The sequence below is a fragment of the Pseudonaja textilis genome, chromosome 4 (assembly GCF_049901715.1).
Source record: "Pseudonaja textilis isolate UNSWEBS1 chromosome 4, rPseTex1.2, whole genome shotgun sequence".
Classification (NCBI taxonomy): Eukaryota; Metazoa; Chordata; class Lepidosauria; order Squamata; family Elapidae; genus Pseudonaja; species Pseudonaja textilis.
The window spans coordinates 71,939,575-71,952,063 of record NC_141993.1 but is presented as its reverse complement, the minus strand read 5'-3'; the positions used below and the strand labels follow the sequence as shown (position 1 = coordinate 71,952,063).

Here is a 12,489-nt window from a genome sequence, read left to right as displayed (position 1 = left end):
GAATTTTGATACTGGAAAAGTTGTAACAGTGAAAAACGGTCATAACTAAGTCACCTTTTTCAGTGCGATTGTAACTTTGAACGGCCACTAAACAAACTGTTGTAAGACGAGGACTACCTATAGTCCTAGAGGATGGTGATTGCAGCAGTGTGGAAACTAGCTCCCTTCTGGCTGGGGCAGATGCAGCAAGCCCCTAGGACTCCCTACTTGCACCCACTGACAGTCTCTCAGGCTCTGAGGTTCTCCCACCCAACCCTAAGCAAAAGCCTGCTTGAAAGATGCATCAGCAGAGGAACTGCTGAACTGCTCAGGCCAGACAGACTGGCCAGGAAACAGGTTGGTAGGATAGTAGAGTTCAGGGAGTAACATGTTCAACTGTGCATCTGAGTGGTGGCTCAGCACAGCTCACGTATTGGCTTTCCTCCCTAAGAGAAAATACAACTCTGTTGTGTTTACCTTTCTGAACGATGCTTTGAACTCTGGATCTCAGCTTCTCCCTTGGATTCATCACTTTTTAAATCTGTTTCCTAGTCTTGTATCCACGAGAAGCTTTTCCTATGTTACACTTGCTGCCTTTAGGCAAATAGGACTCTTTGCTTGTAAAAATCTATGCTTGAGTTTGCTTATCTCTGGACTGTGGCAGACTTCCAGTTTGCTCTTTGTTGGCTGGCAGCCAGCAGTGCTGGCACAGAGAAATCACAGCCAATTAAATCCCTGCTCTGAGTTCACTTGCATGGTTTATATTATTTATTGATTGGCATTTAGCATTAAAACAATAGGTCTGTAGTGTTTGTGCATGTGTGTGATCCTTGTTTAATAACCACTCTTTCAGTAATTGTTTGTAATTGTACTGGCTATGGCACTAAACAAATTGTACTTGAAATCAGTCCTTGAAGTTCTAGCTGTTGCAGGGTCCCCCAATCAAACCAAGCAGGTGCCTTTTCTGGCCACTTTAGTGTCCCACAGTCACCATCACAATTTGCAACCTTTCCTGCTGACTTCCCATTGAGCCAAGTCATTTTTCAGGTTGGCAAGAAGTCAGATGTCACTAACACATAAGGTTCTCACTTAATGACCACATGGTCCTTGATTAATGGTGATAACTGGGGGATAGTGAGAACTGCCATTACTAAGCAATGCAGTCAGATGATACCATGCTCTATGACCATGTTGATTAACAATGGAAATTCTTGTACTACCATCATTAAGCAAGGACCATCTATCAATTTAATAATCCTAGAGTTAAGATGAAGTGTTTCTTCTCCGGTGAGACTGGTCTATCAGGGCAACCTGGTCTACGCAATTATGGGACAGAGCATGCTGCTTCTGTTTTCGCCTTTGAGCCCCTATCTAGGGGCCTTTGCAGGCAGTTGCTTTTGCAACAAACTATTTTTGTGTTAAATTTATGTTTTTTTACTGACAATACCAGGGAGACTAGTATAGATCTATTTCAAGCTAGTTAGTTCTCATCAACTAGCCATATAACCAACAAAGCGAGGAGAGCCCATGGCTTAGAGGTTAATGCATCTATCTAATATGCAAGCAGCCTGGGTTCAAATCCCAGAAGGGTATGGCTAGCTGATGAGACCTAAATAGTTTAAAATAGATCTATACTAGTCTCCCTTTATTTCTTTGTCAGTAAAAAAAAACCCCATAAATTTAGAGTTATGGTGATAAATGGGACTGGAATTGCTGTTGTTAAGTGATGGACTTGTAAAACACAATTTCATATGATTGCATCACTTAGCCATAACTGTCCTGGTAATCCCGTTTGAGTCTCTGGACTTGTAAGGACTATGCAAGAAGCACGGGAGTGCCATAATGGATGAGGGGTGCTATAGTGGATGAGAGGCGCCACGGTGGATGGAGCAATGGCTTTCGGAGGGCCAATAACAGGCTGTGCATGAGTGGGACAGTACAGCGGCTGGAAGAAAAAAACAGCAGGAACAATTTTCCAATATAATTGTAAGCCTTTCTTACTGACTTCTTCATTAACTTTGCTTATGGGAATCTGGCAAACAGTGTTGAAAATGGCCATCACTTGACTGTAGGGATGCTGCAACCGCCAGACCTTTGAGATTAATATCCTTTTTTTCAGTGCCGCCACAATTTCAGATCATCTTTAAATGAATGGACATAAGATGAGAGCAACTTGTAGGGTTTTTTAGTAGTATACATAGTTTTAGTATATATGTTTTTCCTTCTTATAGTTGTGGCACACTGAACCAATATTCACTTATGCATCATGATCCCCAGTCTTACTGCTGCTACCTGCCAAATTTGTCACAAGGTAGGACACATTCAATATTTGGAAAAATCATATTAAAATTACGGTCAACAGAGTCTGCAAGTTCAGATTCAGATGACTCAAAGAGAGTAAAACTATAGTATTTCAATCCCCACAGCTAACTCTTGGGAACTTAACTAAATACAGGTTTCCTCACTTGCCAATTGCAATTGGGACTGTTACTTCTTTCACTGAGCAAGTGAAACATGTCAAAAAGCTGAATCTAGAAAAAAAGGTTGACAGTCGTATGAACTAGTCTTTACCAGGGTATAGGGAAGAGAAACCAAAAGAATTTCCCTGCCATCATTGAGGGGTAATATATTTATAAAGTGGTGTGGAGCATAACATTCATAGATTGTCAGTATTTGAAAGCGATTGCCCAATAACGTAATATTTGAATTCCCTGACATTTACACATATCTGCCTAAAGCAGTGGCATGTTTTTCCCAATATTAATTTCTGTAGGTGTAGAGAGCAAAGGAACCTCTTCCTCTCTCCCTTGCTTCAACTGCTAGGAGGAAGTGAGTAAGTTCCACTGGGCCCTATGAATTACTTGCGGTTTTGACTCATATTTTCTCTGTGTTGCCTGTAAATTGTTGAACATGTGCCTCTACTTTCCTTTCATTTTCAAGAGAAATGAAAAGCTTTAAATTACAGTTTCATTTTTGTTTCTTCAGCAACAAAACCAAAAATGTCATTTCAAGTAATGCTTTAAAACCAGAGTAGTGGTTAAGGTGTTGTACTAACAGCAGAGAGACTTGGATTGTGGTTAAGTCATATACTCTCACTGGGTAATTTTTGGTAGTGCTCTTTCTCAGTCCAGCCCTCTTCATAGGGTTTCTTTTATAGGGACAAAGAGAAGGAGGGAGCACCAAGTATGCTGCCCTGAACACTTCTAAAAAGGAGGAATAATAAATAAAAAACCAAACCTATTCCACCAGACATTAGAGCAGTATGAAGATTGAACTTTCAACCAGAAAACATGGCTAGAACTCACAATAAACAAAAGTAAAAGTGTACTGCATCAACAGTTTGGGAAACAATCATTGCTTTGAATGTGGAGAACTTGGTATTCCCTGAGCGTGGTTATTTGCTTGCTCATGTTTCATTATCTGATTAGGTAATATACAGCATGTTAGTGTTTGGGGATAAACCCCCAAGCAGAGTATGCAGCAGCAGTCAAGCCAGGCTGGCAAATGAGAGAGAGAGTGGGCCCAAGAGTATACACACACTGGAGACAAAAACACTGTTTGTGGTTTTAAAATAGTTATTTAATTCACACAGAGATTAAAGAAGTGTCATTCAGTCCATATATCATTATCCAGTATATCCATCCAGTTATCAAGTCCATTAACAGTAAATACAATGTCTTTATCTGCTTGTAAATCTTCTCCTCCCGATACCTTTCTCTCAAAGACAACGCTGAATCCTCAGCTCACCAGGCAAACAGTCTTTGTGTTCAGTTGAAATGGTATCTGGCACAGTAGCCTCCAAAAGCGAGCAGACGTTCCAAAACAGCAGGCAGCAGACCAGGAACAGAACCAGGTGCATCCAGAAGCAGGGTCTATTACGTTTCCCTTCCTACCTATATTGCTGTCTGCAACCGCACCCACAATGACATTGCAGTTTCTTGTGCTTAAAGCTACAAAACACTTAAAACTAGGTTTACATATTTATTCAACCCAAACCTGGTTGGTGTATCCATATACCCAACACAGCATGACTAACAACATATCAGGACTGTAACAGCCACTATTGTAGACACATAGGCAAAAGACTTGCAGACACATCCATGAACATCAACATGTCTGAAAGCACAATGAAAACCCTTTAATCTCACAATACATGGATAGGGTTGACCATAGTTTCAACTGAGAATCTGTAGCATCCTAGACCAAGCTATATCCAAAAAGGTGAGGGTATTCCTGAAAGCTTGGCACTCGGACACATCAGCCATCAACAGACACATAGAGATAAATCACATTTGCACACAAATGGACAATAATAAAATTAAGAAAGAAACAAAAAGACCAGAATACATCCTCTTCTGTACACTAGATAAACAATCAGTCAGAAAACAATATCCAGATCACCAAGAAACCACCAAGGAGAAAACCACACCTCTACCAAAAGGCATGGCAAACTACTATATATAAATAGGGAGAAACCACCATATCACTGGTGGTTAATGAAGTAGGTAATGAAGTGTCTGCAAGCAAGCTCAGAGAGCACCAGGTCCTTCAGAACCAGAACAGTGATTGTTTCCCAAAATTTGATGACAATATACTCTTACTTTTGTTATTTATTGTAAATTCTAGCCATGTTTTCTGATTGAAAGTAGCTCAACAAGGTTGCAAAATGCTGCAAAACTAATAGAAGAACTGTCTTCAGGTGGTGGATGGTTCTGTATTGCCTCTGGGTAGCAGCAAGGTTGAGGTCATAAGAAAGAATGGTCTCTAACCTCCTCTTCCCTCTGTTGCATATATCCAGAGCTTACCTACCTGCCTGGGTATACCTGCTTGACCATTACTGTTGCTATCACTTATCCTCCAGGAAATCATCTTACATGGTTTAACCTCCTAATCTCAGCATGTGATCACGATAGGATCCCAACAGCTTATGAATCTTATTGGCAAGAAAGTGAATGAGTGAATGTATGAATGAATAAACAAATAACACAACAGAGAAATAAATTCCAGGCATCAACTGCTGGCTCTTCCTTTAGGAGATAGATTCAAAACACAAAGTATAAATAGATTTATTTTAAAAAAGGAGATGAAAACATGAATGACTAAAATAACAAGCAGATTAATTAATTAATTAATTCATTCATTCATTCATTCATTCATATTATTTTTACAGCTAAATCAAGGTGATGAACATATCCAACACACACACCCTTTTCCTATTTTTCCCACAACAAACCTGTGGAATGAGAGAGTGACTGGCCCAAAGTCACTCACTTACCTTTCATGGCTTAACCAAATTGACTCTTTAAAGAGTCCCTAACAGAAAGAATACACAGAAAAATATGCGGTTATGATAGCCAAAGGCTGGTGTTATTCTCCTGCTATCTTGAGACAATTTGGATAGTTTCCTGTTGCTTAGAAACCTATAGGTTATAATAGGTTTGAAACCTATTAATTATAATTTACTGAGAATGAACCTTCCTTTTTAAGAAATAAATAAAGCAGGTGAAACCAAGCAGTAGCTGGAACATTTGCATTTTGTTTGCTGATGTCTTTTTCTGTGAGATTTGTAATGAGAATATATAATAAAAATAATGATAATAATATCTCCTGTCCTTGGGAAGGACTTGATAAGTGGATAAAAATGCCAAATCCAGTCTAAACATCTGGCTGTGTGGCCAACCATTATAACAACACTCTTTAAGCATATATCCTGCAGCAGTACTATTAACACTATCTAAACATCTTCATCTGCCAACCCCAGGTCCTTGGGAAGGACTTGATAGGTGGATATAAATGCCAAATTCAGTCTAAACAACTGGCTTACTGTGCAACAAATTGTAATACCAGATTTGATCAGTTATTCTACTGGTTTGGCCCAGTTTGGCCGAACTGGTAGTAAAAAAAAAATACAAAAAACTTTTTTTGCCCTCCTGACGATCAGCTGTTCCGATCATCAGCTGTGCCAGGATCCCCCTCACTGCCTTATTGCTTCCCCCAGGCGGCTTCCCTGAGGCCCAGGAGGCAAAAAGGGGTGTGCAGGGGGAGGGCTTTTTTTCCAAGAAAAGGGTGTGATTGAAGATTTTCTCAGGACTGAGGAATGAGAATAGTTGTATTGGCTGGATTTCTCATGTTCTCTGAGGCCAAGGTAATGTATTCAAGATCTGCAGCAAAATCCAAGGGTCCTTTTTTCTGGGGAGCCCGTTTTTGCTCCCAGGAGGCTTCCCTGAGGCCCAGGAGGCAAAAAAAACAGAGCGCGGGGGTGTGTGTGTGCAAAAAAAGAAGCCACACCCACCAGTCACATGGCCACACCCACCTAGCCACGGCGACAGAACCAGTAGTAAAAATATTTGCACCTCACCCCTGGATTGATCAAATATGAACAAGAAAAAAACATTAAAAAAATAATAGTAGCAGACAGAAAAAGTTCCCAGGTAGCCATCATATGAAAACTCCTTCAAAAGTAGCCATGTTCTTAAAGCAGTTCCTTTTCCTGTGTGGGATGTTATCTGATGGGAAAAAAGAACCCTTGGATTTTGCTGCAGATCTTGAATACATTACATGGCCTCAGAGAACTGGAGTAATCCAGCCAATACAATTATTCTCATTCCTCAGTCCTGAGAGAACTTCAATCACACCCTTTTCTGGAAAAAAGCCAGGTAGCTTATAATTGCCCAGCTTGCCTATAATAAATGATATGGGAGCTTGGGTTCCTTATCATTTCCATGGAAATGGGAAAGAAATATTACTGCTCTTTCATCAATCAAATATGTCAAGTCACCTGTACAGAAACCTCTGGGATTAAGAAAGCTTGATTTCACTAACTTTTTAAATTCAGTCCAAATTTAATCCAATACCTTTTTTGGCTTTTTGAAACTTCAGATGGCAGATGGTAAATGAGTCTTCCAAACATGTTTTGGCAACTTTGTTCTGTAGAATTGACTATAAATAAGGAATGTGACATAACTAACCAAATCCATTTCATTAGCTCACTGCAAATTAAATAAGTGAAAGAAAAGTTAGGCATCAATAAGTAGTCTCGAACTTTTCTCAGCCTCAGGCCATCTGATATATCTGCTGTTTTGGAGATGGCACAGAGTTCAGAAGGAGATCCATCAGCAGGGGATAGAAAAAGTAAGTGTGAATATATGCACTTGTTATCTTTACATATAATTAAAGTGTCAGCGTTCCAACTAACAAACTGCAACCCAATAAACTCTGAGGCAAGCATTTTCTCCATTTTATTAGAATTGTCATATTGGCACATCTGTGAAAACCCGAATCTGAGAGTTCTGGGTTTCCCCTTCCCAATAGAAATTCAAAAATCCATCCCCTGCACCCCACCGGTCCATCAATGGCCCAATCAAATGTCATCTCAACTGGAGACATTCCTCCAGAAACTCCTCTCCAGGTGCAGGGTAACACGTCCTTGACTTTCTAAGAATGAATGTTGTTGAGTCTAAACTTCCAAAGTTTCTTGCAGGCTAACAAGTCCATCTGGCTGGAACCTATTGCTTTTATCCCCAGAGCTAGGGTGGAGTCTCACTAGCAGCTGTGGCTCTTCCTTCCTCCAGATCAGCCCAAGGCTTTTCACTGCTCTCCTCTGCCTTCGGCCCAGCCGCGCATCAGGCATTGGACACAGCTTTTCCTCCTCTTCTTCATCAACCACCTCCAGATCTGGGGACTGTTGGCTCTCCATCTGAGGGCTGACAGATGGCCCAGGCTCCATCTTTGTCTATATCTGTGCCACCTCCATTCCTTCTTCTGTCTCTTAGCTCCCAGGTTGCCCTGACGCTAACCCTGACTCCCATGCCTTCCTCCTCCTCCTCTGATTTGGCTGCTGGAGGGGCCGGCAGTCAACAGGCCACGACAGATCTCTCATTTTAACCCTGAGCTACAAATATTTTCCTTTATTATAACTCACAGTCTCTCAGTTTCTAGCCAGGTATACCAAACTGATTCACTTTTATGTATATTAGCTTATTTATCTTTCTTTTTCTTATCTCGCTTTGTTTTACTCTGCCTTTTTCCTTTTTCTTGTAATGAAAACAGAAGTGTTATACTGTTCTGGTGAAAATTCTCTTTGTATATTCCAGGGGTGTCAAACTCACAGCCTGCAGGCCGGATAAGTCATGTGCTGGCCATGCCCACCTCCGGTTTAGTGAAGGGGAAAAAAGTCACATTATATCATGTGACGACAACATGACGCTGCGAGTTTGATACCCCTGGTATATGCACAGTTACAAAAGGGACAGAGCTTATGTTGTAATAGTACAATTCTGCTTTCTTCATTTGCACCCCTGTCTCTCCCATGTAGATGCTTCTGCCTGAAAGGTTATTAGTATGAAGAGTATCTACATGGGTATCAGATTATTTTCTAAAACAAAAGATTGTAAAGTTCACCTTGCGCATTGGGCTATGCATGTAAGCTGTGTATACCTACATAAAGGCTCACATGAACTGCTATTTAATGATAAGATACTACTGTTCAGAGCTATCATCAGTTAAAGAGCTTAACATCCTGAAAAAGCATTCCTCCAAATAAAAACATTCTATTAATATTTGTTTTAAAAATATCTGTATCCTTTATGATCAGAACAATGCTGAACACATACCTTAAACACATATATGTCATATCTATATAGCGTCAGTTCTTAGATTTCCATAACCCATGTATCGTTCTCTATCACATATATAATTCTCTCCCCTGAAAACACTGTTTGCAAAGTAAATACTTATATATTAAAGGGACTGCTTGAATATCAGTTACTCGGGTCTTTGAGACATTTAGTACCTTGCTCCTTGTACACTGAATAACATATTGTACACACAAATTCATTTTAGCCAACACTCCCTTCAATGACAGTGGAACTATTGGGAAACATGAGTAAAATGCAAACTACATTGTTCAGTCACCTAAATGAAAAGGAAGCCCTGGGAATTTATTTGCAATTACACTTGCCACTGTGTAGAGTATAATGCAACTTACTCATTTTGTCTGAATTATCAAGGCACTGTTGCTTGTGAGCCAAATATTTTAGGCCAGTGTTTGCTGCAAACACAGCTGCAGGCTGTGCATATAGATGTTTCAATTTTAGCTATCACATTTAATTTCAAAGAGCACTCTATAAACAGAGTGGCTTTTTAAAAACAAAAACCCTGCTAAGATCAAACGTTCTGTAGAAATTCATAAATTAAGCAGTGAGTGAAGGATTGCTTATCTGTTTGCTCCAAAGTGACAGTCAATTATTTCAGATCAGAAGACTTCTCTTTGTAGTGCATCCAAATGATAATTTTTCCTTTCTCTTTGAATATTGAATGTTATCAGCATTTTTATATATGTTATCTGTTTTAGCATCACTAATCCTTTATAAATAAATGTATCATCCGATTTTAAATACAACATGTCTTGAGTATAGTATTGAACGATCTCAGTTTCCCTTTATGCATAGAAAAATGGGGGCCAATACATTGGAGTTAATAGAAGTCCTAGCATGAATGAAAATTTGAGGTTAAATGTATTTTAGTTTTATATCAGAATGTCAAACATTTTGAAAAGAAGAATGGTAAGTCATCCAGTTATTGCTTCTGAAACATGCTATTATGGTGTCAGACAGTATCCCTCCAATTTTGCAGATTCTTAACCACTGTTGTTGATCCTGCAGGGAAGTGTTACATTTCTAAGCCTAATTTGCATTTGCCATACAACTACTACTTTGCATTAAGATAATTCTCTTTGGGAATTAAAAGATGAAATAATAATCTGAAATGTTAAGGGAAAGTAAGTATTTATGGCAATAAAATGGCAATAAAAATAATTTGTAACCATAGAATAATTGCTAAACACAGTAGTGCCTTCCTTCAAAACTCAGAAAAGAGAGTCCAGCGATATAGAATATGTGCAGTTTAGATTTGAACTATTTTGGGTTCTTGATGTTTTCTCAGTAAGTTTACATTTAGTGTGTAATGGTGTAAAATCTCCCAAGTATTATTTTTTTCAATCATGTCAATCTCCAGCTTTACCAACTGCTGTAAGGAATGTTCCTCTGTAAGGAATGTTCCTGCTTAAGCCTGATAAATTATAATTATTTTCTTTCTGCAGAATTGTTGGAAGGGGCATGATTTAATAGATTTAAATTTAATAGATACGTTTGGACGTTAATTTTGTATTACAAATTCAATTGATTCAAGCTCGAGTCCCAAAGCTGAAATTTAGCATTACTGATTTTAATAATTCCAATCCAGAAATTTTCATTTCTCCCAATTTCAGAATATGAAGTAGTCAACCAGTCATTTCAATGCGTTCTCCTCTTTCTTTTTATTCATCTCTTCTCCCTTCATCTATCTATTGTTAAACTGTTCTTTCCATTTGTTTTGAGTCTTACCAACATGCTTATGTTATGTGTGCTTCCTGGTCCAAAAACTCCTCACTTGATCCTTCTGTTTATCCTAACTTCTTCCAGGTTCTGTCTTTCCTGTATTTATTTTTGAAAGAATAGTTCTTCCTTCTCTCTTCACTTTTCTTCCAAAAGTCTTATAGATTTAATTCAATCAGACTTTTATGTGAGATCCTCCATGCGGTTATTGAAGCAGGCCTGCCTCCTGAAACTTACAAATGGGACCTACAGCATGCTTTTTCTGCCAGGTCTGATGAGATGACAAATATAATTGGGGAGAGATGTTCTCTCAAATAATCTGAACTCCATGGCATGGAATATTTTAAATCTCAAAACCAGAATTGTACCTCGAAGCAAACTGGCAACTAATGCAGCTCATGGAGCAGAAGTGTAACATGTACTCTTCTAGAGGCATGCGTAAGTGCGCTGCTGCATTTTGCACAGGCTGAAGCTTCTATGTTCTCTCTAAGGACACCCCATGTAAAGCACACCAAGAAGTGACTTGTGCATAGCTCCTTGACTAGGAATGTGTGCAACTAGTGCACCACAAGGAGGAATATAAAGGCCCCCCTAGCCATGATTGTCCCCTGATTTTGGAGCAGGAGTCAAGAGACCAGGAGGATTCCCAGAGGATTCCCAGATTGTACACTGTCTGAGCAGTGCCAACCATTCCTCAGCAAAGATGGCACAGTCCTTAAACTGGCAGGTCCCAAATATTTATGCATACAATATTTCCTGTAATACTGCTATGGTTCATATATATTTGTTGTATATTAGTAATCAGTGTTATAAGTTGTAATGCCTTATAAATCTCTATAAATAATTTGTAAAAGCTGCCTTATCAAGTGTGCTGTTTAGTCATAAATTCAAAAATTATCATAGTGTAGCAGCAATATTACTTTTAATTATTCAGCTTGCAAAGTCTTTTTTGCTAAATTTAAACCTATCAATTTGCCTACCATTCTGTATGCTCAATGAACGCAGAGTAACAAAATGCAAATGTTTAAAATGATCAAAAAGTGCACAGACATTTTTTTCGGGAAATGAGAATAATAGGATTTCAAATATAGTGAAATATATACCATTTGTTCCCACTAATCAACAAGGCATCGTATGAAAGAAAATTTTAGTTTTTATTTTACATATTTATACATAAAACTTTCAAGGTAACTCTTTCAACCCAACTGCATGTTAAATAGCACATCTAAAAATGAACTTTCGGTAGTCAACATTCACAAAATGTTGAAAACGTTTTATATATATATATATATATATATATATATATATATATATATATATATATATATATATATATATATGTTACTGAAAGCTACAAGTTCACTACAAGGCAGGCATGTATGTTTTTTTTTTCTTTTACTTGTATAGCACCTTCAAATTACAGTTTCATTTGTTTAAAACTACGGTGAAATGATAAAAAGTAGTCAATGATAAAATACTGTTTTAACTTAAAAGTCTCTAAATAAACAAAAATAAAAGTTAAACTATCCTCTTTCTTTTCATGTTTGCAATGTTTATAAGTATTGTACATTTTGTTCTCCAATAAGGTTATTGAAATGTCCAATATTTAGTGGCACAAGTAAAAAAAAAACCCAAACCAACAGCAAATAAATTAAAAAAAAGCAATTAGGCCAGTCACTGGACATAAAGCTTCAGATAGTAGGGAGCAATTCAGCAAGCACTCCTGTGCATCCACCATTGTTTTAAGAAGGGGTTCGTGCAGGATTCCTGGTGCTTGGCAGATTGTGCCCAGAATCAATGGCTAACACTGATTTTCTCATGTGCCAGGTGTGGAACATCAGTGTTTGTACAACCACAGAAGCAAAAAAGTTCTAGTCTGTTTTTTAGTTGGATAGCTTCCCATTTTATTTCGTTGGCATTTTCTCAGTCATGTGCTTCTGCTGACTTTCAGCATGTCTGGAAAGAAATGGAAAAAGCTTCGTTATTGCATAGAAACACAACAGGAAACATTTTTTCCCCCATTTTAATGTAAAACAACCGCACAGAAGAATCATCTTGCGTTAGGAAAGACAAAGAAGTTAGTTTAGTGTTATATTTATAAATTTCTTTTTTTTTTATTATAAAAGTTTTTATTGTT

At 38.2% G+C, this 12,489-nt stretch overlaps 1 protein-coding gene across 11 annotated transcripts in view; it reads right to left on the bottom strand.

Moving 5' to 3' along the window:
• Positions 1-11,487: 11,487 nt before the first annotated feature.
• The window catches only part of SCHIP1 (schwannomin interacting protein 1), a 319,470-nt gene continuing 318,468 nt past the window's right edge, over positions 11,488-12,489 (bottom strand). For 6 of the 11 annotated variants that reach the window (XM_087933346.1, XM_087933350.1, XM_087933349.1 and 3 more), the window contains one exon: positions 11,488-12,310. In XM_087933346.1, the coding sequence (XP_087789472.1) occupies positions 12,257-12,310 (54 nt within the window). In that variant the 3' untranslated portion in view covers positions 11,488-12,256. The remainder of the gene's footprint in view (positions 12,311-12,489) is intronic. The other 5 variants (XM_087933347.1, XM_087933348.1, XM_087933351.1 and 2 more) reach the window with 1 other exon arrangement.